Source organism: Ruditapes philippinarum, unplaced genomic scaffold (genome assembly GCF_026571515.1).
Source record: "Ruditapes philippinarum isolate M1 unplaced genomic scaffold, ASM2657151v2 ctg2239_1_1_1_1, whole genome shotgun sequence".
In the NCBI taxonomy this organism is placed as follows: Eukaryota; Metazoa; Mollusca; class Bivalvia; order Venerida; family Veneridae; genus Ruditapes; species Ruditapes philippinarum.
Window position 1 is genome coordinate 75,417 of NW_026859980.1, and position 27,171 is coordinate 102,587.

Here is a 27,171-nt window from a genome sequence, read left to right on the forward strand (position 1 = left end):
ATTATGCAAAAAAGCAAATCAAAGTTATGGGACTTATGCTAATCATTGTAGATAATCACAGAGAACAAGTGCGTAAAGTTTCAATCCAATCCCTTCAGTAGTTATGGAGATACTTGCTTACAAACAAAAACTTAACCTAGAATTTCTAAGTTGAAAAAGAGGCATAATTATGCAAAAAAGCAAACAGAGTTATGGGACTTTTGCCAATCATGTAAGATAATCACAGAGAACAAGTGTGTGAAGTTTCAATCCAATCCCTTCAGTAGTTATGGAGATACTTGCTTACAGGCAAAAACTTAACCAAGAATTTCTAAGTCGAAAAAGGGGCATAATTATGCAAAAAAGCAAATCAGAGTTATGGGACTTTTGCCAATCATGTAAGATAATCACAGAGAACAAGTGTGTGAAGTTTCAATCCATTCCCTTCAATAGTTATGGAGATACCAGCTTACATACAAAAACTTAACAAAGAATTTCTAAGTCGAAAAAGGGGCATAATTATGAAAAAAAGCAAATCAGAGTTATGGGACTTGTGCCAATCATCTTATATAATCACAGAGAACAAGTGTGTGAAGTTTCAATCCATTCCCTTCAGTAGTTATGGAGATACCAGCTTACATACAAAAACTTAACCACAGGGACGCCGACGCGAATAGTCGAGCTAAAAATAAAGCACCTTGATGTTATAGATAATAAATGACACACAAATTGTTTTATATAATTATAGTACATGCATATCTGATACATTTATATATAGCAAAATATCTGGAAAACTGTTATGATTGAAATGTCAATGTCACCCTATCCTAGTATTCTATAATAAAACTGATGCAACATCTACAGATATATAATATATATGCATCACATAAAAAGATGAATCCCATATAAAACCCTACATATTACCGGTACAATAATATCCAATAAATAACAACAGATTAGAACCTGGCAGAATATATCCTGCCAATAACTTTCAAATATTGCAAAAAAACAAACAACAAAAACTTGTATATTCCTTGATTACTTAGAAACTTATGGAAATTATTTCAAGGAGAAAAAAATCATGTTTGAACTTCTATCTAAATGGTCTTTACCAAGAAGAATCTCATTTCTTCTTTCAGTTTCACACTCTTCTGAATATCTATAAATAAATTTGTTACACTTCCATTCAATAGATATGCTGCTATATACCCTATGAGGAAGCTATTTCTCACGGTTCAGTAAAATAAAATTTCCCAAACCCCATACTGGCACAACCATCTGTAGACTATGGCCTGGTATAAATAAGTAACAATTCACACCTGGCAATGATCTAATCATGTGCACTCTGTATGTGTAGTTACTGTATTTCCTATACGCTGTGTCACTGTCCTACATGTTCTACCATCTAAAATATAAACATAAAACAATAGAATTATTTTATACTCAAAATGATTCATCATCAAAATTTCAATATCTTAAATTCTGATTCTAAAATTAAATTGATGCTGAAAATTTTAGCATTTTACACTAATTGTAATGTTTTTTTAGTCATATTTTGGCCGTCAATCCACCAAAGCATAATTCCTGGATAGCTAACCAGTAAAATAACCAATTTCTCTGCAACTGACTGACAATTTATCTAACATGATTTGAGCCGCTTCATGACAAAACCAACGTAATGGGTTTGCGACCATCATGGATCCAGACCAGCATGCGCATCTGCACAGTCTGATCAGGATCCATGCTGTTCACTATCAGTTTCTTTACTTGTTATATGGTCTGTAAGCGAACAGCATGGATCCTGATGCGCAGGCTGGTCTGGATCCATGCTGGTCGCAAACACATTATATTGGTCTTGTCGTGACGTGGCTCATTTCTGAATCAGTGGTGAGAGAAATATGACCATTAGACTCAATGCCAGAGATAAAACTCAAAAGTAAGTGACTGATTAATAACTTAAGAGTAACAAAGTTGCTAATTCTTATATACTATTGTTTACTGTTCATTCAAATGTGATTAGTCATATGATCTCATATATTTAAAGTAGGAATGTTATTAGTCTAGATCATCATGTGTCAAAGTACGAGAGGAATATACAAACTGATCAATACTTGAACCCTGGGACCCTTAACAGTAATACCATTTTCCTTCTAATCTACTTAGCCATTCAATTTTTATTTAAACCACTACTGATCAATTCTACATGGCATTGTATACCACTATGGTGACAATGGAACACACAAGATAATTAAAAGTTCCATTAATAAAAGAAGTTGTAATTTAAATAATCCACTTAAGAAACAAAGATTTTTTTCAATACTTACTTTGAGAATTAACTTTGATATTTTGCATGTTCATGTGGCTGCCATGGAAACCATTGTTCATTTGTCTAGCATGGTTGTGTATATGTTGAGCATGTTGAGTGTTATGCTCACGATCGTAATGATTATGTATTTGGTGTCCAAAAAAGTCATCATCTTCTTCATCATCACCAAATCCAAAATTAAAATTTAAGTTTGAAAATGGATCAAAATTAAAGAAGTCATCATTACTGTCATCATCTTCGAACAAGTCATCAAAATTAAAAAATTGAGCGTGCTGTCCACCATTACCACCTCCAAAGTGGAATTTAAAACCGTTTTGATGAGCTTGTTGATGAGCATGATCATGATGAGATTTATGAGAACTAAATGCTTCATCAAATCCTTTAAAGAAATCATTAAAGTTAAAATTAAATCCTCCTCCTCCTCCACCACCTCCACCATTCTGTTCACCGTCATCTCCAAATCTGTCATATCTTTGCCTCTTTTCAGGATCTGATAATACCTCATATGCTGAAAAAAATCAATATTTATTAAATAAATTTAAAGGCACATTATGTCTCAGAAACAAATTTATCTTTATTCTGAAGAAACAGCAGACACAAGTTTTACAACATGAAAGTATGTTAGATGCTTGTAACATGAAGAAGGTACATGTATATATATTTCTTTATTTCCTCCAGATTTGAAGAGTACATATACAATAGAATTCTTACAAAAATGTTAACAATTGGAACATGGAATTTTTACAGGAAAGAACAAGTGACTTCCAGAAATTTTCCTCATGATTTCCAAAATTCCTTGAAAGGAATTCCTGATCTCCTAAAATAAATATTTAGTGGAAGACCCTTTTCATGCCCATAATTATTGATAATGTAACCTATAACCTTGACCTCTTTGATTCATTTGAGGGACAAAACAATAGAATATGTTTACATATATCATTTGTCACTAGGTTACAGCATTAATTTTGCTTTCCTAGAAAAATATTGGCACATTAAAATAAATGTTGAACTGACTGCCAAGTGAGAAAACTACAACTATGATTGTTGTAAATGAAGTTGGTGCTTTAATCATAATAACATGTATCTAAAATTGTTGTTTGATATTTAACATAAGCATATTTAAAAATATAATACTTTCATTAATTTAAAACCTATAACAATAATTATCTCTGAAAAAATTATAAACACAAACCTTTTGCTATTTCAACAAATTGTTTTTCAGCATCTGGATCTTTATTTTTGTCAGGATGATATTTTATGGCAAGTTTTCTGAATGCACGTTTTATTTCCTTATCTTTTGCATTTTTCTTCACTCCCAGAACTTCATACAAGTCCTTTTTTGCTCCTTGGACTAGATAGGAATCTAGCGCAAATATACAGCATAATGCTGATACATAGAATAACTGCTCACAGTTCATTTTAACCTGAAAGATAAATTTGTTGTTTTTTTAAACACATATAAAAATGAAAACTTGACTGACTTGCAATAAAAAATAATAATAAGTACTTTCATCAATGCACGAGTTATAGAAAAAAGATGGGAATATAAGCATGTTCACAATACAGTATCAGCAATAAAACTTGTTGATTTAGTCAAACATCCAATTAAGGCCCCCACGGTTACGCGTTTAAACGGATTCGTTTCGATTTTCAGTCGATAATTTTAACCGTTTAATCGAAATGACCATATTGTCTTACAAAATATCCTAATCATTGCTGTAATCATGAATTCTATAAATTTTAATTGGTTTATTCCAAAGTAAAATACGTAAAATAGGTATTTACAACCCTCCACACACCATTACCGTGCACTAATCGTGACATAATACATTGGTAAAGTTAATTATCCTTTGATCTTTCAAAAGAGCGAAACAGGGATACAATGCAGAAAATGTGTGTGGACTCCATCGTGATGAGCCCTGAACATTAAATTATTTGTAAATAAAAAGTAAGTCACCATTTGGAGCCTTGAATACATGGTGCAGTATAGTACAAAAAAGTACCATCGTTTAAACGGTATACTGTTGCCTCATATTTCCGTGGTACCCATATTTCCAAGGTATAATTGGCTTAAACAATCTAAAGTGCCTCCTAGACTTCATGAACCTGCCAGTAGTGTTACTTTTACTATTTTATTTTATTTTTAACAACATGTTATATATAGAACTAAAAAAAAAAAAATTATTCAGATTAAAAGCAAAGTTATTTAATATTTCACCATTTTTCTTTTAGATTTCATATATACCTTTTAAGAAAATCTTCTTTGTTAAAGAACCATTGAGGTATTTGATAAATGCCAAAGAGAAAATCGCCCCTTTCAGATGAGCCTAGGTATAGGGTGTACTAATAAATAAAGTTTACTGTTGGTTTTGCTTTTGAAACTGTTAAAATATAATTGCCATGGAAATACGAGAACACAAATTTGACTCACTAGGCAGCAGACAGGTGTTAATTACAATGTTGTATACATATTTGCTTACATGCAAACATTAAATGGAATAAACTATGATGCAACTGACACGTCTATCCTACAATATTCACTGTGTTTTCCAGAATTTTATCCTCTTAACTTTGGTTGTCTGTGTTAAACAGTTAAGTACCACGGAAATATGAGGCACCAGTATATCGTTTCGGTTCTTAGCAATCGTGTAAAAGTTTACAAAAAATTGTAAACGTGGGAGCCTTACATCCAATATGGGATTTCAACTTGCCCGAAATAAATTGGTGGAAGGAACAATAAGATCTACTGTATGGGTTATGCTACAGGTTATTCTGTAAGTGTAAATCATTTTTTAAGGATATGCATGGGGAATGAAAGCGGAGAATGTATACCAGCCTAAAGTTTTGTATTTGCGACCGAAATTATTTGTCTGGAATAGGTTTGTGATTACGACCGATGTACCATTGGTATTAAAAATATAGTTGAAAAGCACGAATCAAGCCGGGGCCAAACAGTTTCAGTCTGTTTACATTATTTTTTTCTACAAATAAAACGAAAGTAAAAATAAGTTATGATTTTTTTCACACAGATATCAACATCAAAAAAATAATGGAAATAATTTGTTCTTTTATAAAGAAAATTACCTGGAATAAAATAATATATACCTTGATTTATTGTGCCGCTTCGAAGTAATGTAACGTTGTAATTCTCCTTATTTTAGTTTGACAGCTGTGTCATCAAACTGTTCTCAGGCAGGAAGTACACGACAACTTTTCTGATTGGATAAAATTTCCACGTGGTAGAATGGTTCACGGCTTGTCGTGTAATAAGAATCTTTTGCGTAAATTTTTATGCAAACCCGACAGGTATAGTTTCGGATTACTTCAGACACTTCGAGGAAAATAAAAACAAAAACATCAAATAAGAAATGGCAGATGAACTTTTACCACTTTTAGGCATTCATGTACCACCTAACGATGATGACAGCTCTGACAGCAACAGTGGTATATTTTTAAATTATTTTTCAATGTTGTTAGCAAGTTCATGAGAGATATCTTCACCATTTCGTGAAATAACTCGTCATATTGAGTGAAAATCGAACAAATTAGGATTGCAAAAAAATAGCCTTAAACTAGCAGTTTTAAGACAGTGTTTTTTAAATGGTTTAAGTATGGTGGCTGATTTGTGGCATTTGTGTTCTCGCCCCGTGACCCGCCAGACGAAAAGTCGAAATTTAACAAATTAAAATGGAGGGGCATGGAGCGAAAAACACACTAATTAGCGAGGGTGCGGGTCGAACTTAAATGAGTAAAAGTTCGCCCTGAGGTGCTGCAAAGCAAGATTTAAGAAATGAAATGGCAGGGTAGTGGGACGAAAACCGGCTAATAAGCGGGGTCTCGGGGCAAATTTTAATAAATAAAAATTTGCGCGCACCCCCGCAAATTAGCATGTTCTCGTCCTGCAACCCGCCAAGTGAAATGTCAATAATTAACAAGTTAAAATGGCAGGGTTCCGCCGTTTTATTGCTTAAATCTCGCTCCGCGCCCCAGTGGGGCAAAGTTTTGTCCTGCGCCCTGGCTAATTAGTGTGTGTTGCGCGCCGCGACCCCGCCATTTTGAATTGTTAAGTTTAGACTTTTGGCTTGGCAGGGTCCCCGGGCGATAAACAAATGGCACAAATTAGCCACCATATTAAAGCATTTGCAATATAAATTTTATTTGCATTTCAGGACAGATAACTATGGTGGTTGATGTGTGCCATTTGTGTTTTCCCCCACAACCCACGTTAAGCGAATAGTCGAGAATTAAGAAGTTAAAACGACGGGGACGCGGAGCAAAAACTGCTATTAAGCAGGGCGCGATCTAAAAAATAAAATGTGGCTCGTTGTGAAGCCTAGCTTGATTTAAGTAATATAAGGGCGGAGCGAAAATACGCAAATAGTGTGGGGCGAGGTTTTAGTTATTAAATTTCGCCTCATGCCCCGGCTAATTAGCGCAATTTCACTCTGAACCCCTGCAGTTTTTAACTGCTTAATTTTGACTTTTCGCTTGGCAGGGTCGCGGGGTGAAAACAAGAATGGCAAAAATCAGCCACCATAGATAACTCATATTACTTGTTTTTTTTACAACTTTCATAAAGAAACTGTTTATAGGTGTATTGGATTATCACACCTTTTCATTTATTTATGTTTGAAAGATAAAAGTCCATCTTTATCCAGGGGTGATCTGGGGTTCCTCTACACTGCATGACCCAGAGTATATAGTCTAAGACATTAGACAAATTTCCTAGAGGGATGCAGCATTTTCACTACAGGAAACTCAGCAGGGGTCCAGGCCCGAATAAACAACGATTTAATGACTTACATTTATATTAAGCCAGTGTTTGCTAATATTTTAAAGAAAGAAATTATGCCAGGGTATGCAATCCCCCCCCCACCCCGATGAATCCAGGCCTTTTCCTTATAACTTTACTGTAATTGTTTCAAGTGCAAAGTAGTAATGTACAATAATGATGATTAAATAGATGCCTTTGTATTTAAAAAAAAATATGATTTGATTTATCAAAGAAATAGTTTGTTATGTAATGCTTTGTGGTTTTCTGAGCAAGGATTTGTAAATTTGGAAGGCAGAATGATGCCCCCTTTTGTACTTATAACCAGCACTGAGCAATTAAAATATCAAACTAGTGTACCAAAATGAATTTGTTAAAATTCAAAATGAATTTGTTAAAATTCAAACGTTGTATCACAAAACATGAAGAAATGGAAATAATTCTTACAAAACTGTAGGTATTTTTTCTTCAATTTGTATCACATGTAATGTCTTACAATTGGACCATGTTTGAAAGAAATATATATGTAAAGTCTTTCAAAGAAGATTATGTTTTTTTAAGCCGTAAACATTATCAGCACAGTGTAAAAAGCCTTATTATTAATACACATGTGTTGTTTGTTCATTTTAAATTACAGTAATTGAGAAACAATATTTATTAAACATAAAACATCAGCTTGTTGAATGGCCTTCTGATGCCTGAATAATTGCTTCAGAAGCATCATTCTGTTAATCTTTTTTCACAATGCACATGTATAACTTTTATATTGCTTCACTGGTATCATTAGCATTCATTGCCAATTAGCCTTAAAAAAACCCTAAATTATTTCAGCTGGAACAGATGAAGAAGAGTCTGAGATGGAACAGGAAGCTGATGTTGCTAATGGTAACCAACAGGAAGCTGAGGGTGGCAAGAAAAAAGATAAAAGAAAAGCCAAGAAATCAAGTGAAGCATCCAGAAGCATGTCCTTTGATTCCTCACTTCCTAGCTCTCATACTGTAAGTGTAAACATTTCCAAATTCTTAAATGTTATTTGTGGTTTTAAAGTAGATACCAGTAAGCAAGACTCATGTGATTCAAAAGAAATTTTTATGCATGAAAAAAATTAATTGAAAACATAGATATGTATACATTGTAGAATTTAACAACATGTAATTATGGAACTTTTCAAATAAATGTGGCAGAGAACAAAGTTCTGTGCTTGAGACTGATTCAAAACTTTTGATAATATAAACAAAAGTTTAAGATTCTTGCATAGATCATGTGCTGCAGTTAAAATGGTAAACTTGCAAAAAATAGTATAAATAAAGAAAGAAAATAGATTTTTGCCGGCTTTGATGACAATATTGATAGATCCCTACTCTGGCCTTTTATTTTAGTAACAATAGATTCTACCACAAACACAAATATGTGCTCTTTTATTAACAGATATGTTGTGGAATAAGTAAGAATTAGGCAGTTTAAGGAGCTATGCATTAAATTTTGATTGAAGAATATATAAATCGCAAGTGTGCAATTAATGTTAGTTATAAAATGTAGTTATTTATACATGTACATATAAGTTATTTAGTTTTATTCTTTCAGAGACATTTAGGTATGATAATTTTCTAATAGTTATAACACAGGTGACATGTTGAAATGTTTTGTTTATGATTGGTCATCACCTGCGTTATAACTAATACAATGTCCAAAATGATTAATTTTATTTTTTTGCTTTAGTACTTAGGAACTGACCTTGAAGAAATCAGTGGTAGAACAATTTTGGAAGATGATTCAGTGATAGAGCTTCCACTAGTTACCCTTCCAGGAACTATATTGGTTCCTGGCCACATTATACCACTATACTCTCATATGCCACAAGAAGTGGCCATGCTGAAAAGTGTGTTGGATTCTTCAGACAAAACATTTGGTGTGGTTGCTCTTAGGTATGTAGAAAAGAAGAAGAAAAAATTCATGAATGGTATACATGGTATAAAACGGGAATTTAATTTTAAATATTTTTTGAAATGTAGGAAGTTTATTATCAAAACAATGAAACATGGACTAGAGAATGTTGAGATTTTATTCTATACCAAAATTGATAGACTTTTTAAGAACATTACAACATGTATGACAAGACTTGGTAATTATGTAATTTTTGCCCCATTGCTTTACCAGGAATTATGTGCCAATTTTTTTCTTCAGTCAGTTAAGTTTCTACCTTAAGGAAAAAATGGCTTTCCCCTGGCCAGTTTGTTATATGTATTATGGACATTTTTGAGCCATTACCACATAATGGCATATAGGAACCTAGTTTAAACCTCTATATAATCATAAGTAAGCCAGTCTGCTCAATAGTACGTTGAAACAAGACTCTTTACTGTTCAATTTCAGTTAATTAATCAATAACATGTGTCAGCATGGCTGAGTGGTTAACGCATGGGACAAGTAATCTAATGATCGCTAGCCGCATGGGTTCAAACACCATCAGGGACAAGTCCTTGTTACCTTGAGCAAGAAACTTTACACTCATTGCTCAGTACTGGTTGGTTCCAGGAATTGAAGTGTGTCTATAAGCTTATAGCTTCTTACACAATTCAACTAAAATAAACCCTGTATAAACCAACAAGATTTTTTAAAAGAAATGGATTCCATCATGTATGATACTTATTATTTATATGATGAAAGCCCAGGCTTTATTACATTTTGATTATGTTCACCAAAAATACAGGAAAGTTTGTACATGTAATTACATATTGTAGAATGGATGAGGATCATCGTTATGATATAGCAGGTATAGGTACAACTGCTGAAATATACTCGGTTAAAAATGAGATGGATGATGCTTCAGGTATATCAACAATAACAGTACTTGCCCAGGGCAGACAGAGGTTTGAACTGAAAGAATATAGAAGAACAATAACTGGGTTAGTCAACACTTCTATTAAATATTTACTGTTTCTTTAAGAATTTAACAAAAATTAGTGGTAACAAAGTTTCTGATAAAATGCTAAGAACACATGTTTGGAAATAAGTTTGTTACAAAAAATAAATCCACCATCCGATGTGCATGTATATGAGGAGTGTTCAAATATGAATGTATCTAAACACATAAAATTTGATTCTTATCACTGAATTTTTCCTTTGTTCCCTTAAAATATTCACCTCCAACAGATATACAACAGATGTACAAAGTTTCAGTCTCTTGATACAATCTTTGAAGGCATTTTCATAATCTTTTTGTGCCCCTACTATAGGTGGGGGCATGTAGATTTACCCTTGTCCGTCCGTCTGTGTGTCCATTCTCATGTTTTGTCACACAAAAAGTATATGACCTAAAGTCATGAAAGTGTACAGGAATGTTGGTCAACATGTGGAGTTGTGTACCTGGTGTTTTGCTTGTGAATTTATTTTGTTTTGTCTGGGTTATTGCCCTTGACTTAGTAAAATAGATTGACAAGACAGTGGAGTGTGGGGGCACCCATTTTCTATGGACACAATTAGGTATACAATGTACTATGAAGACACTGGAATATTGTAGAACCATGTGATATCTCGCTGAACTTTCGCTGAAGTTTCGGTCTCAAGAGATATCCATTTTCCGATGCTGCTTATAGCAAAATGCGAAAGCTCAGACAGCTACTACAGCATAATATTCTGTATATTTGAACAAAAAATTCAACATACACATTTTTCGTTTATTCAGCTATTACTGATTACCTTATCCTCTACAGTAGTGAGATGAACATGTTTGACTGTTTATTCTAGTATCATAATGGGAACAGTGAAGATTTTACCAGATACAGAGTTAAATGATGTGTTTGAAGGTGTACGGCCTCATATACACTGTAAACTATGTTGTCTGGAGGACAATGAGGAAGATTTCAAGGTGGCAATGGATAGACAAGGTCGTATCATCTCATGTGTAAAAATGACCCCAAAATCGAAGGTTTGTGAGAAAAACGTTACATATTTCATAATTATGATATAGAAATAAAATACAGAATAAAACGTACAAGTACTGTCATTTATTGACTGCAATTCGTGAATACTGCGAATTCACTTATATTCGTGGGCATGAAATTTCGTGGTTTTATCAAAACGGGCATTTTCGTGGGTTCTTAAATTCGTTGATTTTCGTTTTCTTGTTAAAAAATATTCAGTAACTTAATGCAAAGTAATCTTAATCGCCGAACATTTTTACTTACAACATGTACATATCTTTACTTGTCACACAGCGGTTGTCAATAAATTTAATCCTTGCCTCTGGGTATAACTCTAATATAGCACAGTTACTGCCGATAATTGACTGCAATTAACACATTGATGTGACATGATATGCACCTCCATTGGACACACTGCCCCTGTAATTCGCCGATGTAAACATCGCATAATTTATACAACACCTGGCACGTTTAACCAGCGAGTTTAAAAGTTTACACCCTGAATTGGTCTTAGCATATTTGACAGTAACTACACGCAACGTCACAGCGACTGTGTAAATTTACATGCATATAAATTATTCTCGGTAAATAACACGAGTATATGTGGATCTTGTCAAAGTCAGTGGCGTCTTTAATGTTTACGGAATAGCATTCGCACAAATACAGATTGAAATTCATATAAACTGGATCATTTAAAAACGACAAAAAAAAGTACAATAAATCTGTTTTAGGGATTGTTTTTTTCTAGTTTTGTGTACTAACGACATTAATATCAAAGACTTGCAAACTGACAACTTTTATTAGCGCTAATTATTGCACTGCCTGGGTTCCCATATTTACTTGATTATGTCAAGTATTCTTGTTAACAGTAGACTACAACGATCAAGTATGTATATGCGATATTTGTGACAGTAAATTGAGGACATAAAATTGAGTTTTCTTTCAACTTTCTTAAATATTGCAAACGGATTTATTATGTCACTAACCTGGTTATCTGTATGTACTTACATCCATTTCACGAAATATTGGCCGGAGAAGAGCCGACGCATGTTTGTAATATATAGAACAGAGACTGGGTAAGAAGTATTTGTTGGGATAAAAGTTTGTCGGATCTTAAATTCCTGGATTAACCTACCCACGAAAACCACGAAAATTCGTGCCCCACGAATAATAATGATTTTACAGTAATAAGAATGTGATCATTATAAATCCCCTACCTGTTCATCATAGGGGACTGTAGGTATGTCTGTCTGGTCAAACATCCAATGTGAACTAAAGGGTACTATAGGTCCTTCTGTCTTTCCAGGCAAACATCCAATGGTTTACAAGCTTTACTCTTACCATAATCTTATTGTAGTCGTAAAAAAGAAGAGGAAAATCATATGAAACGAATTTGTATCGTGTGATTTATTTTTTAAAAAAGTACAAAAGCATCTTGAAAGGGAGAATATCCATGATCTTTTATTTTGTTTCTATTTTAAGAAATGCGGTTTATATCAAATATGGTTGCTATGCCAACAAATAGACTTTAGATATTGCAAAAATGGTGAAATGCTTTTGAAGTCCTACAGATATTCATTTTATTCATATTCACATATCATGCCCAATAACCATAACTTTTTATGCCACCGCAGCATCTGCGATGCAGTGGCATCCACCGCAGCATCTGCGATGCGGTGGCATATAGCGATTCACCTGTGTGTTTGTTTGTGTGTGTGTGTGTGTGTGTGTGTGTGTGTGTGTGTGTGTGTGTGTGTGTTATATAGATTATATAGTGAACTTAAAAAATCTTCTTGTGAAAAACCAGTTGTCCAATTTCAACCAAACTTGGCAGGATTGATCCTTAGGTGAAGGGCTTCCAAAGTTGTTCAAAGAATTTCATTCCATGCAGAAATCTGGTTGCCATGGCAACCAAAAGGAATTATAAGAATAAATTTAAAAAATCTTCTTGTAAAGACCCAAAAGGCCTAGAGCTTAGATATTTTGCATAAGGCATTGTCTGGTAGACCTCTACCAAGATTGTTCAAATTATAGCCCTGGGGTCAAAATCGGCCTGCCCCGGGGTCATTGATTTTTACTATATGAACATATAGTAAAAACTTAAAATACCTTCTTGTAAAGACCCAAAAGGCCTAGAGCTTAGATATTTTGCATAAGGCATTGTCTGGTAGACCTCTACCAAGATTGTTCAAATTATAGCCCTAGGGTCAAAATCGGGCCGGCCCCAGGGGTCATTGATTTTCACTATATGTACATAAAGTAAAAACTTAAAATACCTTCTTGTAAAGACCCAAAAGGCCTAGAGCTTAGATATTTTGTATAAGGCATTGTCTGGTAGACCTCTACCCAGATTGTTCAAATTATAGCCCTGGGGTCAAAATCGGCCCCGCCCCGGGGTCATTGGTTTTCCTTATATGTAGTAAACACTTTTAGGAAAAACTTAAAAAAAATTCTTCTAGCAATTGACAAATGCTAGAGGTTAGATTTGCATGAAACATTGTGAAGAGAACTTCTAGCAAGATTGTTCAAATTATAGCTCTGGGGTCAAAATAGCCCCCGCCCCAGGGGTCATTGATTTTCAATATATAACATATATATAGTAAAAAATCAAAAAATCTTATTGTCTGAAGGTACAAGGCTTAGAGCTTTAATATTTGTTAAATGAAATCATCTATAGGTACTCTACCAAAGTTGTTCAAATTTTGCCTCTAGTGTCAAAATTAGCCTCGCCCCGGGGGCCATAGGTTTTCCTTATATGTATATAGTAAAAACTTAAAAAATCATCTTCTCTAAATTTTCAAAGGCTAGAGTTAAGATATTTTGCATGAAACATTATGTAGTGAACCTCTAGCAAGATTGTACAAATTATAGCCCTGGGGTCAAAATTGGCCCCATCCCCAGGGGTCATTGATTTTCACTATGTACATATAGTAAAAAATTAAAAACTCTTCTTGTCTGAAGGTACAAGGCTTAGAGCTTTGATATTTGGTATTGGGTCCTCTACTAAAGTTGTTTTAATTATGCCCTTAGTGTTAAAATTGCCCTGCCCCATAGGCGATAATTTTCCTTATATGTATAAAGTAAAGACTTGAAAAATCTTCTTCTCTGAATTGAAAAATCTTCTTCTCTGAATTGACAAAGGCTAAAGGTTAAATATATGGCATGAGACTTTGCGAAGGGCACTTTTACCAAGATTGTTCAAATTATAGCCCTGGGGTCAAAATTGGTTCCACCCAGGGTGTCATTGATTTTCATTGTATACATGTAGTAAAAAAAAATTAAAAATATTTTTGTCTGAAGGTACAAGGCATTAAGCTTTGATGTTTGCTATATAATATCATCTATAGGTCCTCTACCAAAGTTGTTCAAATTTTCCTCTGGTGTCAAAATTGACCCTGCCGGGGGCAGTGATTCTCATTATGTACACATAGTAAAAACAGAAAATAAAACAAATGTTTTCTGAATGGGAGAAAGCTACAGCTTAGATATTTGACTTGAAATGTTGTTTGGTGGACCTGTATCAAGATTGTTTTGAATTAAACCCTTGGGTCCAACATTTTGCCTTGCCCGAGGGGACAGTGACCTACTTTCTTGTCCTTTGATGTACAGCAATGAAATTTTGACCATGTGCACAGTTTTAGTTGTAAAATTGAACTTTGATATCAGGTGAATTAGATTTTGATGATGTGACCTACTTTCTTGTCCTTTGATGTACAGCTATGAAATTTGAACCATGTGCACAGATTAAGATGTAAAGTGAACTTTGATTTCAGCTGACCTAGATTTTGACAAAGTGTCTTACTGTGTTGTCCTTTGATGTAGTCATGAAATTTAGGCTGTGTGAAATATGACCTTCACCACCAAATTCACTAGACTCGAGTGCATTGATATATTCCTACTCTGATCTTTTATTGAGTTAACAACAGATTTAACCACTAATCTGATAATAAGAATTAGATAGGTCAGGGATCTATGCATTATGACAATCTTCAAAATTGTATAGAAACAAAAAAAATCTGTTCCTACACTACTATTTAGAGTTGTATTAATGCGGTGGCATAGCATTTTTCTCAAATGCAATCTTGTTTTTGATATGACCTTTGATTTCATGAAGTTATCCCCCATGTTTAGCTCAACATTTCTAAGAATAGGGAGAGCTACTTTACTCACTCTGGCATCAGCATTGCTTTCATTCTTTGGTTAAGATTTTATGTGCAAGTTGGTACTGTATCAAAATTATTTAAGGGAATGGGTTGAAACTTCAAACACTGATTTTAGAGCATAATAGGCATTCACTATCCAAAGCTTATAACCCTTACATGGATTTTGACAGAAGTATGACCTTTATTTAACTAAAATAATACATTTATTTAGGATCTTGTTTTACTATCAAGCAAGCTCACATGAAATTTTTTTAAAAGTCTACATTTTCATGAATATTTCTGGAACCTATTTTTGTACTTGATTGAGCTTGCTGCAAACTTTATTGATGTAAATTTAGTATGACAAATTTGTTATTTCATGTCATATGTTATACTTAATTTTTTATTCAATGTACAGATTAACAGATTTAGTGCTGCAAATTTCACATGGTGGCCACCGTGGGTGTATAAAATGTACGACACTGTGAGTATTTATCATGCTTTATACTTTATGTGTGTATTCAGACTTAATTGAGTGGCTTATGTATTTAGCTCACCAGAGTACAAAGTTCTCATGGTGAGCTATTGTGATACCCCAATGCTGGTCTGTTTCGTTAACATTTTTACTGTAACAACATCTGTTTTAAAACCTATTGGCCAATAGTGATGCAATAGTGATGAAATATACAAGAATGAACCTTGGCATGTCCTCTATAAAAAATGTTAAAATGGTTTGTTTGGTCTGTTGAACAAGGTGGCTGCCACAGCTAAAAACAGAACCTTTAAATGACACCTCCTCTTGGTAAATTTTGATTTAACTGATAAGCATTGATGATTAGAAGTGCTTCACAAAAATTGCTCAAATGGTTTCTGTCTGTTGAACAAGAGGTAAAGATAGAAAACAGGTTTAAATGAAATCTCCTCCCGTTGATAGATTGTGATGAAACTATATAGGAATGATCTAAAGTTGGTCCTGTATTAAAATTTTACAAATGGTTCCAGTCTGCTGAACTAAATGAAAGCTGGAGCTAAAAATAGAAATAAAATATAAATGACATCTCGTAAGCTGCCTGTTAGATTTTGACAGAAATGATCTTTAGGTAGCCCTTCACTAATATTGTTCAGGTTTGCTAAAAAAAAATGGCCACCAGAGCTAAAAATACAAAAATCTTAAAACCACTCTTCCTCCTTTGACCTCAACCTTGTGGTAGATTTTGATGAAACTTTACAGCAATGATCATTAAATGGTTCAGGTCTGTTGAACAAGAAATTTAAATCATGTCCATGGAGACTATAACCTCTTGTGAGAGATTAACGGCTCTATCATAACCCTCTTGTTTTACTTAGCACTACATGAACTGAGCTTACTGTTTTCAAGAGGTTGATTAATTTATGTAAGGAATGTGTTGCTTGTGTTAGATATATAAGAATATAAAATTAAATATTGATGTAACAAATAAACCTTTGTTATACATTTGAAAAAATATTTAGATAGTTCACTGTAAGGTGATTGTCAGAACTGCAATATTTATAAAATAAGCTTTAATATTTTAGCCCATTATGCTTTATGTATTTATTTTTAATGATTTCTACAACAGGAATTGTTAATGAAGAGGGTGAAGACAGAGTTACAGAAGTGGGATGATACCCTTAGTTCCAGTAAACTACCTAGTGATGCCACCAAATTATCTTACTGGGTTACACAAAATATACCATTAAATGATAGCCTAAAATTACACCTGTTAAGTATAAATAATGCTGTTCAAAGATTAAGATGTGCTCTACATATTATTTGTAAGGTATGATTTCATAATTATATTACAAGATTTGTACTTGTATTGTTTTATATTTTGTATGGTACATATATTTGATTGTACATGTATTAGTGAAAGATGGAGACTAGATTCATGTGATATTTGTATTGATAAAGTCATGTTTATTAGTAATATTTTTGAAAACACAGAGTCACTTTTTATCCTAACTGACTGGGAAAAATGATGTCAACAATATATTGCATAATCTATGTTCTTGAACAATATAACTAATGTTCATATTTTTTACATGATCTGAGCATCGTTAACTCTCTAACTTTCAGTCTGATTTTTCACTAGAGATATTCTTATTTAAGATATCCAATCATATCATCTGTTAGAGAGAGGCATTTCAAAATGTCCATGTTAAAAGATTATGTTGTTATTTTTGTTTCAGTGTTCTGTTTTAAGTTGCAAAGATTGCAATGAGCAGATAGCAGATATGTCTAATGTATTTAGTATGTCTGTATCTGGACCGCTGTCAGCATATGTTAATCCAGGAGGTCATGTACATGAAACTGTCACTGTACATCAAGCTATTAACTTAAATCTGATTGGACGACCTTCAACTGAACACAGCTGGTTTCCAGGGTAATGTCAATGTTCTTGTTTGTTGAACAAATTAATTTCAAGTTACAAAGTTATGATAGTTGTAATAAATAAAATTGAGCAATGTAACATTTAGTAATATTAACTAAAACATGAAACAACTAGAGTGTAACACCATTTATCACGATTTAAATGATGACATACTGAAAATGGCTGACCTATGATCTACATCTTCACCATTTAATATGATTTTGATTGAAGATATTGTTGTTTCCTTAATACCTTAATCTCACAGCTTATGACAATATTTTGTACTGTAACTTCATTGTTTTCCTTCTTGTTTCAAACGGTTGAGCATCGTGAACTAAGAGGAGCACTGTATATAATCATTTATGTAAATTTTCAGATATGCATGGACTATTGCACAGTGTAAGAGATGTTCAAGTCATATGGGATGGAAGTTTACTACAAAAAGAAAAGATTTGATTCCTCAGAAATTCTGGGGATTATGTAGAACATCACTTGTTCCTGGAATATCTGACAGGGAGCAGAAAGATCAAGTTGACTGGACACCTGTTATGTGATTTATAAAAGTTTACACACACAAAAAACAGTCTATCAATTACAAGTCATGTAATTTATAAAAGTAATGTCTGGCATTACTTGTGTAACATTGACAATATCTACAATACTTATTTTATAACCATTTAACCATTCATTCTTAAGAAACTAGACAACAGTTGTGGAACTGGATAACTAGACAACAGTTTCTTTTATCAATTTTGAATCCTGAAACAACTTGTGAACTAAAAAGATAAAAATTCTTATCAATGTTGTTGGTTAAGCAAAGTATGGTTTTTGATGCTTACTGCTAAAAATAAGATTTATTTTGGCTTAAGGTACACACATGGAAATACAACAACATGTAATGAAACATTATATGAGCCCAATCACATGACACAGTTTCAACAGCAAGGATAACACAAAAAAGGGTACCCCCTAGTGGTTCCTAAGTTTTTGTGGCACAACATAGAAGGGTGTGGCAATTATGACAAAGAAATGCATATTCTTGTGAATAGTTATGAAAATGTTAATTGGAAGCAAATTTTTTTAATGTTGATGAAATTCGGTAATCAATGAATCATGTAATGTTAAATATATTATATAAAGTATTAATTTATATACTGAAGACAATGGAGTCTTGCTTTGCAGAATGTAATGTACCCCAGGTTTTTGTTAAATACTGTTAATGTGTATGCTCCCTGTTGTGTAATATACATTGTATAATTATAAAAAAAAATTTGATATGATCTATTGTGCTGTAAATTAAAATTGGATACTTGGCCTATAAATCTATATATATAGCAATTTCTAGTCTTTCAGATATACATGTGTTTGTGGTATGTTTGAGTTAAACATATTTATTGTAATAATAATTGCTTTAGATTTCATAATTGAAATTATTGCAGATGAAAAAGAAGATATAACAATATTTGTTTGAAGTATTAATTTTTTCATATAACTTTCTATGAAGCTTTGAAAGCTTCAAAATACATGATATATGATACTTTTCTAGCTTAAAATATCAACTTTATTATGTACTGTTTGCTTATATTGTATAGACAGGAGTTGTTTTGTAGTTTTATATAAGTTGTTGGTCTTATTAGATTTAAAAACTGCTTTGATCTATTTAGTTGACTCACTAAAATCTATTGCTTTATGAAATACTTTTAAATGTCTTAATCACACTGCAAGTGTTTTTAGTGTAATCATTCATGTTTTTATATTGAAAGTGCACCTCACAGACTGTGTTTATGTTGGTATAGTTAATCCACATTTCTGTTTTAGATACATTGTACATGTATTATATATCCTTATTGTTCAGCTTTAAGTGAAAAAAATAAATGGATTGATTTGAAGAAAGAAAGAAATATGTGACATGCTGTTTTTTTCTACATGATAAGAGTATTTGCTACAATAAAAATTTTTATGGATGATTGATAACTAATATTTTCAGCATTCTGAAAATTTGAAGGAATGTTGAAAAACTTAAAGATCTACTCTGCTCAATTTTGATATTTGAAAATATTGCTACACAGTTTCTTTGTAAATATAAAACAAACATGTTTGGACTAAACACAAAGTAGATATGTTATGTTTTAAATTCTACACCATAGGTGGTGACAATACCTATGTATAAAGTCATTAAAAAACTGGCATTTTTTTTAAGAAAAGACCAACTTTACTTGACCGGTCATAGAGATTGCAACTTCCCATATATAGTTTATTCCTTCTTTATTTTAAATAAGACATATTCAGCAAGAATTGCATACCGTATAACTGGTTATTTCTGCGGGTGCAAATTTTTGCGTTTTGGACTGGAAAAGGGTATATTAATTTTTGCGAATTTAATTTCTGCGTTTTTCATCAAAAACTTTTATAAAATTTAATTTCTACGTTTTTCTATTAAATTTACAGCATACAAACACAATCTTACTAAACTTATTATGGGATAAACTACATGTAAAATCCTTTGTGATAATTGACTACACCGAGAAAGCGTTATAAACATCTCACATTTCTTTATTATACAATACAATACAGTTTATTTTGCAACGTTTCTAGCATAATAATAGACGATTTTCACTAGAGCTAAAGGCTACCAGCGGGTAGTGTGTATTGATTAATTTAACAGCTAAATTGAGGTGACAAACGGGGTAAATTACATATAAAACTAGGAAATATTTTCGAATTTAATTTTTGCGGTAGGAAGGGGCCGGCAAAATATCGCAGAAATTAGCTATCCGCAGAAATAACCAGTTATATTTCAATAAATTTCTGTGATTAAGATATTTTACTCGAGGATGAGCATAGTATATCATTAACATTTATGATTTTATTACCCTGTAAACTTTTTAGTTTAAAATGTTTTACTTTGAACCCTTACAACATGTTATATTTAAACAAGTGACAAAATAACTACATGTAATATTGTGAATATGGAGATAGAAGAAATAAATGACTGTGATTTTTTCAATCTTGTTTTTCCTCATTTGATGTTGTGTTCTTTCAAGTCATATTGATTCAAGGCAGGATTGTATCATTAAACTTTCTATATGTGACACTTTCATGCCCTGTCATGGCAAGTGACATATGCTCCTTAGTTAAAGAATACATAAAAGAATGAGAAAATAATTGGTTTTACAGAATTTGTTTTACATGTAGTTTGATTGTGTAAGAAGCTTATGGACACACTGTTCCTGGAACTATAACCAGTACTGAGCAATGTGTGTAAAGTTTCTTGCTCAAGGAAACATCTGCTCGCCCCAAACAGGGTTTGAACCCATGCAGGTAGTGATCCTTAGATTACTAATCCGATCCTTAGATAACTAATCAAACAGGTTAACCACTCGGCCATGCTGACAATGAAAGAATAATTCCTGGAACTAAACGCAAATGTAATTTGGAGAGAGGATCAGAAGTAAGAAGATCTGCATATCACTTAATCACCCAACATAGTCTGTTGGTGATTAAAAAGTAATGAAGCAGGAAAACAGGAAACAACAAACAATATATGAGAGGTCTGTGGTTCGATCCCTACTGTTGCCATTGTTTTAAACATACTCTGTTTTAGCTCACCTGAGCAAGTACTAAAGGGTGAGCTTTTGTAATCACTCTGCGTCAGTCGTGCTTCATGAGTCCTTCAAAAAATGGTGTCAAACTCTTAAAACAACATCTCCTTTACAAAAAAGGCCAATATTGTTAAAACTTAGCAGGAATATTCCTGGCATGGAATTCTTTAAAAATAGTTCAAAGAATTCCATTCCATGCTAAATTCTGGTAACCATGGCAATGGAAAGAAAAAAAACTTTAAAATCTTGGAAAAGCCAAAAGAGCTAGAGCTTAGATATAAAGCATGAAACTTCTTCTAGTAGGTGTCTACCAGATTTGTTCAAATAAAATCTCTGGGGTCAAAATTGGTCCCGCTCCAGGGCACAGGCGTTCAGCACATTTGCCATGCCAATAATGGTCCACCCTCCAGGGCACAGGCGTTCAGCACATTTGCCATGCCAATAATGGTCCAATAATCATAAAATAATCACCCCTTGATCATCAAGAACAAAACAAGATATGTTTGTAAAACATGTGGTATTGGCAGCCAATTAGTCATGTGATCTGGTTATTATGCATGACTTCTGACCCAGATAACAAAAAATTAATAAGGGTTATCTAGTATCTACTGGTCATGACTAGTCACAAGGTAATAATTATTGTGACCCCATAGGTTGTGTGCAGCAATTTAAGTTATTACAAATCTTACCAAATAATATATGCATAAATTTTATGAATCATGTAGGCCTCAATAATGACAACCAAGTTGTTATATTACATAAGACCTTCAAATGTGTATACCAAAAGCATTTTTAGTTTAATATAAAAATATCGACCAAGGCAACTTGAGTTGTTGAGTTATTGGTCAGAAACTGTCTTTAACTACAAGGTCAATATGACACTGACCCCTTGACCCCAAAATCAATAGGGGTCATCTACTGGTCATGACCAATCATCATATAAAGTTTGAAGTTCCTAGGCCTAAGCCTTCTTTAGTTATTATGCGGAAACTTTTTTACCGACAAGGTCAATATGATCTTTTGACCTCTTAACCCCAAAATCAATAGGGTTCATCTGCTGGTCATGAAGAATCATCATACAAAGTTTGAAGTTCCTAGGCCTAAGCATCCTTTAGGTATTGAAAGGAAACTGTTTTTAACTTCAAGTCAATGTGACCTTGACCTTTGACCCCTTGACCCCAAAATCAAAAAGGTTCATCTGCTGGTCATGAACAATCATCATACCAAGTTTGAAGTTCCTAGGCCTAAGCCTACTTTAGTTATTAATCGGAAACCGTTTTTACCTACAAGGTCAATGTGACCTTGACCTTTGACCTCTTGACCCCAAAATCAATAGGGGTCATCTGCTGATCATGACCAATCATCATACCAAGTTTGAAGTTCCTAGGGCTAAGCGTTCTTAGTTATTGATCGGAAACCCTTTTTACCTACAAGGTCAATGTGACCTTGACCTTTGACCCCTTGACCCATAAATCAACAAGTTCATCTGCTGGTCATGAACAATCATCATACCAAGTTTGAATTCCGTAGGTCTTAGTGTTTTTTAGTTATTGATTGGAAACCGTTTTTACCTACAAGGTCAATGTGACCTTGACCTTTAACCCCTTGACCCCAAAATTAATAGGGGTCATCTGCTGGTCATGACCAATCATCATACCAAGTTTAAAGTTCCAAGGCCTAAGTGTTCTATAGTTTTTCATCAGAAATCATTTTTACCTACAATGTGACCTTGACCTTTGACCCCTTGACCCCAAAATCAATAGGGGTCATATGCTGGTCATGACCACTCATCATACCAAGTTTGAAGTTCCTAAGCCTAAGGGTTCTAAAATTTTTTACCGGAAAATGTTTTTGCCTACAAAGGGATTTTTACCTGACCTTTGACCCCTTGACCAAAATCAAAAGGAGTATCTGCTGGGATGGGGCCCAAACATCGACCCAAGTTTTAAAAACCCTAGGCCAAAACGTTCTTAGTTTTTGATCGGGAAACTTTTTGCCTACAAAGGTCAAATTTACCTTGACTTTTACCTCAAAAAACAATAGGGGCATTGCTCCACCAAATTTAAGTCCCTAGCCCAAGTGTTCTTTTTTATTTATCGGAAAACCCTTTTTGCCTCAAAGGGCAAAATTGACCTTTACCTTTGACCCCTTGATCCAAAAAAAGTAGCGGTATCTGCCGGTCTACAAACATCATCCCCTGTTTGTATTTTTTTAAGCTTCTTTTTTTATTGATGGGAAACTTTTTTAATTAAAAGGTCAATGTGACCTTGACCTTTGACCCCTTGACCCCAAAATCAATAGGGGTAATCTGCTGGTCATGACCAATCATCATAGCAAGTTTGAAGTTCCTAGGCCTAAGCGTTCTTTAGTTATCACTCAGAAACCAATTGGTCTACGGACCGACAGACAGACAAATGCAAAGCAATATACCCCCTCTTCTTTGAAGTGGGGGCATAATTACTATCCATGATAATAGAGCTACATATCAATTGGATTTTAAATAAACTATCTTATACTTTCTTGTTATTTCAATCGATTTACTTCCTAGTAGAAATTAAATGCAGATTTTATAAACGTTACTGCTACATATGTTTTCTTGTTATTTTTCGCGTGTAAAACACAATTTCAGTATTAATGGGGACACTTTTTTAAACACTTTTTCACTGGAAAAAATCATTTAGACAAATCCTAATTAAGATGTTTCATTTTTTTGTCAATTTGATTCTTTTATTTAAAATAAGTTATTAAGATCAATAGTAACGGTTGGGGAGATGGATGCTGGTTTTTCAAGCTTGTTGGTTTTGGCCAGTGAAAAAATAGATGAATTTTCAGAAATTGTTATTAATTTTGCATTTACGAATAATCAGAATTTAGATAATAGTAATTTTTGTTTCCTTTAAAAAAAAAAAAACTTTATGCTAGCGATATGCACAACTAGGGTTGGTACTGTTTACGACTGTGAATTTAATCGAAATCCTACCAGCAGTTTAACCTGTGAATGCCGGACATGCTTAATGCAGACAAACAGATGGATGACGAAGGCAAAAACAATATGTCGCCCAAACAATCTTAAAAGACGCAGTTTTTCGTTCTAATTTTTATTTAAATTTCATTCTAGATGATAGATCATCTTGAAACGTATTCGTTTTTAATCTGGATTGCTGTTATGATGAAAAATATTTGGCAATAGGAATTTCTCATGATGAAGCAATCCATTTCAACGCTAAATTCGCTAAATGCTAAACGCCACCACAACTATAATTCAAACATGAACTCATCAACTTTACAACCCCTTGAAACTTTAATCAAATCGCTTGCTTTGATGTTCAATATTTGGTGCAGAATTTACAATAACAACAAAATTCTTCGAGGTAACAATATACCTTTGGTGACACTCCAATAGCTCCGGAGTATCGATAGAGCAATTTATCATATACCTCCGAGGAGGTATATATATAGCTCTGTTCCTTATTAGACCCTTCAAGACAGAGTTATGACCCTTGATTAGTATAGAGCAATATTGCTTTTTCTTTTCAATTGCTAGGTTGATTATGGGAACAGTCAATATGAAAAGTAAATTTGAATGCCATGATAATTTTATGTAAATAAAGCCTCCAGTTGTTGTATTATAAAAAATCAATACTCAGCGGGAGATATAAATCCAAGGAATGTGCTTGTTAATTACTTTTTCTGTATTTGTAGGCCCTATAACAGCGTGGAAGTGTATTATCATCTGCATAGTCATATAAGTTGGTCTTATCTACCAAATAAAATATATCAAATGATATTGTAAAGTACAGGGTCTAAAATTGAACCCTGTGAGACACCCTTGTATCCCTGATTTTACTTGTGTTGTTTTCTGTTGGTTAGATAATTAGATTTAATACCGATTTGTTACTCTAGAATAAACATAAACCAGAAAGATCAGTTTTAAGAACTGGCGGGTTAATGTTAAATGAAAAATCGGAAAATTTGACCCTAGCAACTTTAAGGCTATTGAAGAAATTCTATTTATCGCTTACAACATATATAGAAACAGTAATCTCAGAGGAAATGATAAATGCAAACAACATGATAGATATTAATTCTTTTAACAAATCGATTACATGTTTGTATATATATTTTAAATAGAAAATTATGTAGATCTATATTAATATTTTGGATGTATTTTTTAATCACCTAAGCGGCAACAGAATCCAACAATGAAAATGGCCACCGTACTATCTTTCTAAGGTAAAAATAAGGTTTTACATGATATAGGATGTATTCTAATGTTATGTCTGGGTTTCAAATAGTTGGTTCATTATTAATCCTTATTAGAAATTTCAAGTCTAGAGAAATATTTTGATGTTGAGCGAAGATACTTACTTTTTTTTTTTTTGACAAGTTGACAAGAGATGTCCCAGGTCAGTTGACATTTCTATGTCTTAACTTTGCTTTTAATTTATACACTGGTAAGTGCGTAAGTAAGTGAATTTAAGCCCGAAAAAATGTGAACAGAGCCTTGTTTTCTATTACTTTAATTTAAAATGTTTAGTTTATTCATGATGAAAAACATCATTAACTTTAAGTTGGCTTAAGGTCTTCAGCGTACCCGTTTATAAACTATGACGTGAACGCTGAAGACAGACCCGTAGGGAAAGTCCACCAATAATCGTGCCAGGAATCTGACACGCTATTTATTCATCGAACATGCCATGAAGTAGTGAAGCATACCTTGATAAAACTAAAAATAATCTGATGGACAAATAAAAATCTTTATGATTACGAACATAAACTACCTGATAGTTTCTGACAGGTAAAAAATTCAGCACTTGGCAGCCATATTGCCAAAATGTTTGACCACGTGATTACGAGATTGACCTTTACAAACCCATGTGCTTCCAACTTTTTTATAAATTACTTTTTTAAAGATATTGAAAAAAGGTGATTTACTGACTTTTGTTTTAATATAATCATATTTAAGTACTAAAAAATTAAAGAAAATAAATAAAAACATTATCTTGAATTATAAATATTGAAATCATGTCAACAAAGATGTTCTAAATATAGTACACAGTGTTTTATTATAGGATTCGAAAAACAGGGGATTTTTTTCGAAAAATGAGAATTTATTACATTTGTTGATCTTTTTCCTTCTTTGTCTATGTAAAATTTTCCCCCTTCCTCTCAAAAAATAGGGGTGAATTCTCAAAAATATGGGTGAATCCCCCCATCGTCCCTCCTAGAATAGACACAGGTACATGACTCTACTGTAATCGGTTCCCCCGAATGACGTCATATGAGGTCTCGCGTAGCTCCTAAATGTCATGGCAGACTGTAGTCGGTGTATTTGATGTTTTACAGTTAAATAGGCAATTTTAATTACGGTATTAATATTTTGATATGGTAAAGAATGGTATAGAACGATATGAAAATAATTGTTTTATCTCAAAATGCACAATATTGATTGGGACAAGGGTATTTGCAAGTGAAAAATAAGGTTAAACAACTTATGTTATTCTGGTAAGGTTTCGTAACAGGTCTAATCCAAAACTGTAATGCCACATCAGATTAAAAAGCGGCTTATAAAGTTTTGGAAGCCAGAACTAACTTTAAGTTAACCCTTAACCTGCTGAATTTTATAGATGTGGATTTTCCAGATTCACACACTTTGACACCTCTCTCTTTTTCAGGATTGCATTTTCAACTTGAAGTACACGCCATTTGTGAAATAGTTAATATCCAAAAAAGTAGATTTCCTGTTTTGATTTTCATACCTTAATATTATGAAGCACAGGCAGTTGGCGCGTGGTTCTTTAAATTTCATGATCTGTATATACTGTAAATAAAGACAAGGTACAATGTAGAAAGGTTCTCTGGCCAAACCAGTGTTAGAGAGATTTTCCCTAACTTTACCGAGTACCTGGGACTCAGTGCCAATAGATCTGTTATGTCCCAATTCAAATGGGACAAGTCATCAATTATAAAAATGTCAATGTTTGCATAACTTCATAATACAATCAAATTTGTGTACTTTTATCTATAATTTGACGGCT

At 33.2% G+C, this 27,171-nt stretch overlaps 3 protein-coding genes across 3 annotated transcripts in view; 2 read left to right on the forward strand and 1 right to left on the reverse strand.

Annotated features, from left to right (window-relative positions):
- Positions 1-1,118: 1,118 nt before the first annotated feature.
- Positions 1,119-5,560, reverse strand: LOC132758501 (dnaJ homolog subfamily B member 9-like). Its single transcript, XM_060750182.1, has 4 exons — positions 5,411-5,560; positions 3,498-3,729; positions 2,304-2,813; positions 1,119-1,384 (listed from the first exon to the last, which is right to left on the reverse strand). The coding sequence occupies exons 2-4, from the start codon at positions 3,721-3,723 to the stop codon at positions 1,314-1,316; spliced, it is 807 nt and encodes a 268-aa protein (XP_060606165.1). The 5' UTR covers positions 3,724-3,729; positions 5,411-5,560; the 3' UTR covers positions 1,119-1,313.
- Positions 5,561-5,591: 31 nt separating this feature from the next.
- LOC132758500 (protein cereblon-like) lies at positions 5,592-20,538 on the forward strand. Its single transcript, XM_060750181.1, has 9 exons — positions 5,592-5,749; positions 7,908-8,074; positions 8,796-9,001; positions 9,818-9,982; positions 10,824-11,004; positions 15,560-15,625; positions 16,740-16,940; positions 17,350-17,543; positions 17,908-20,538. The coding sequence occupies exons 1-9, from the start codon at positions 5,674-5,676 to the stop codon at positions 18,083-18,085; spliced, it is 1,434 nt and encodes a 477-aa protein (XP_060606164.1). The 5' UTR covers positions 5,592-5,673; the 3' UTR covers positions 18,086-20,538.
- A 4,745-nt stretch (positions 20,539-25,283) lies between these two features.
- Positions 25,284-27,171, forward strand: part of LOC132758502 (cyclin-dependent kinase 17-like) — a 98,077-nt gene continuing 96,189 nt past the window's right edge. The window contains exon 1 of the mRNA XM_060750185.1: positions 25,284-25,366. The gene's annotated coding sequence lies outside the window, so the exon portion shown is untranslated. The remainder of the gene's footprint in view (positions 25,367-27,171) is intronic.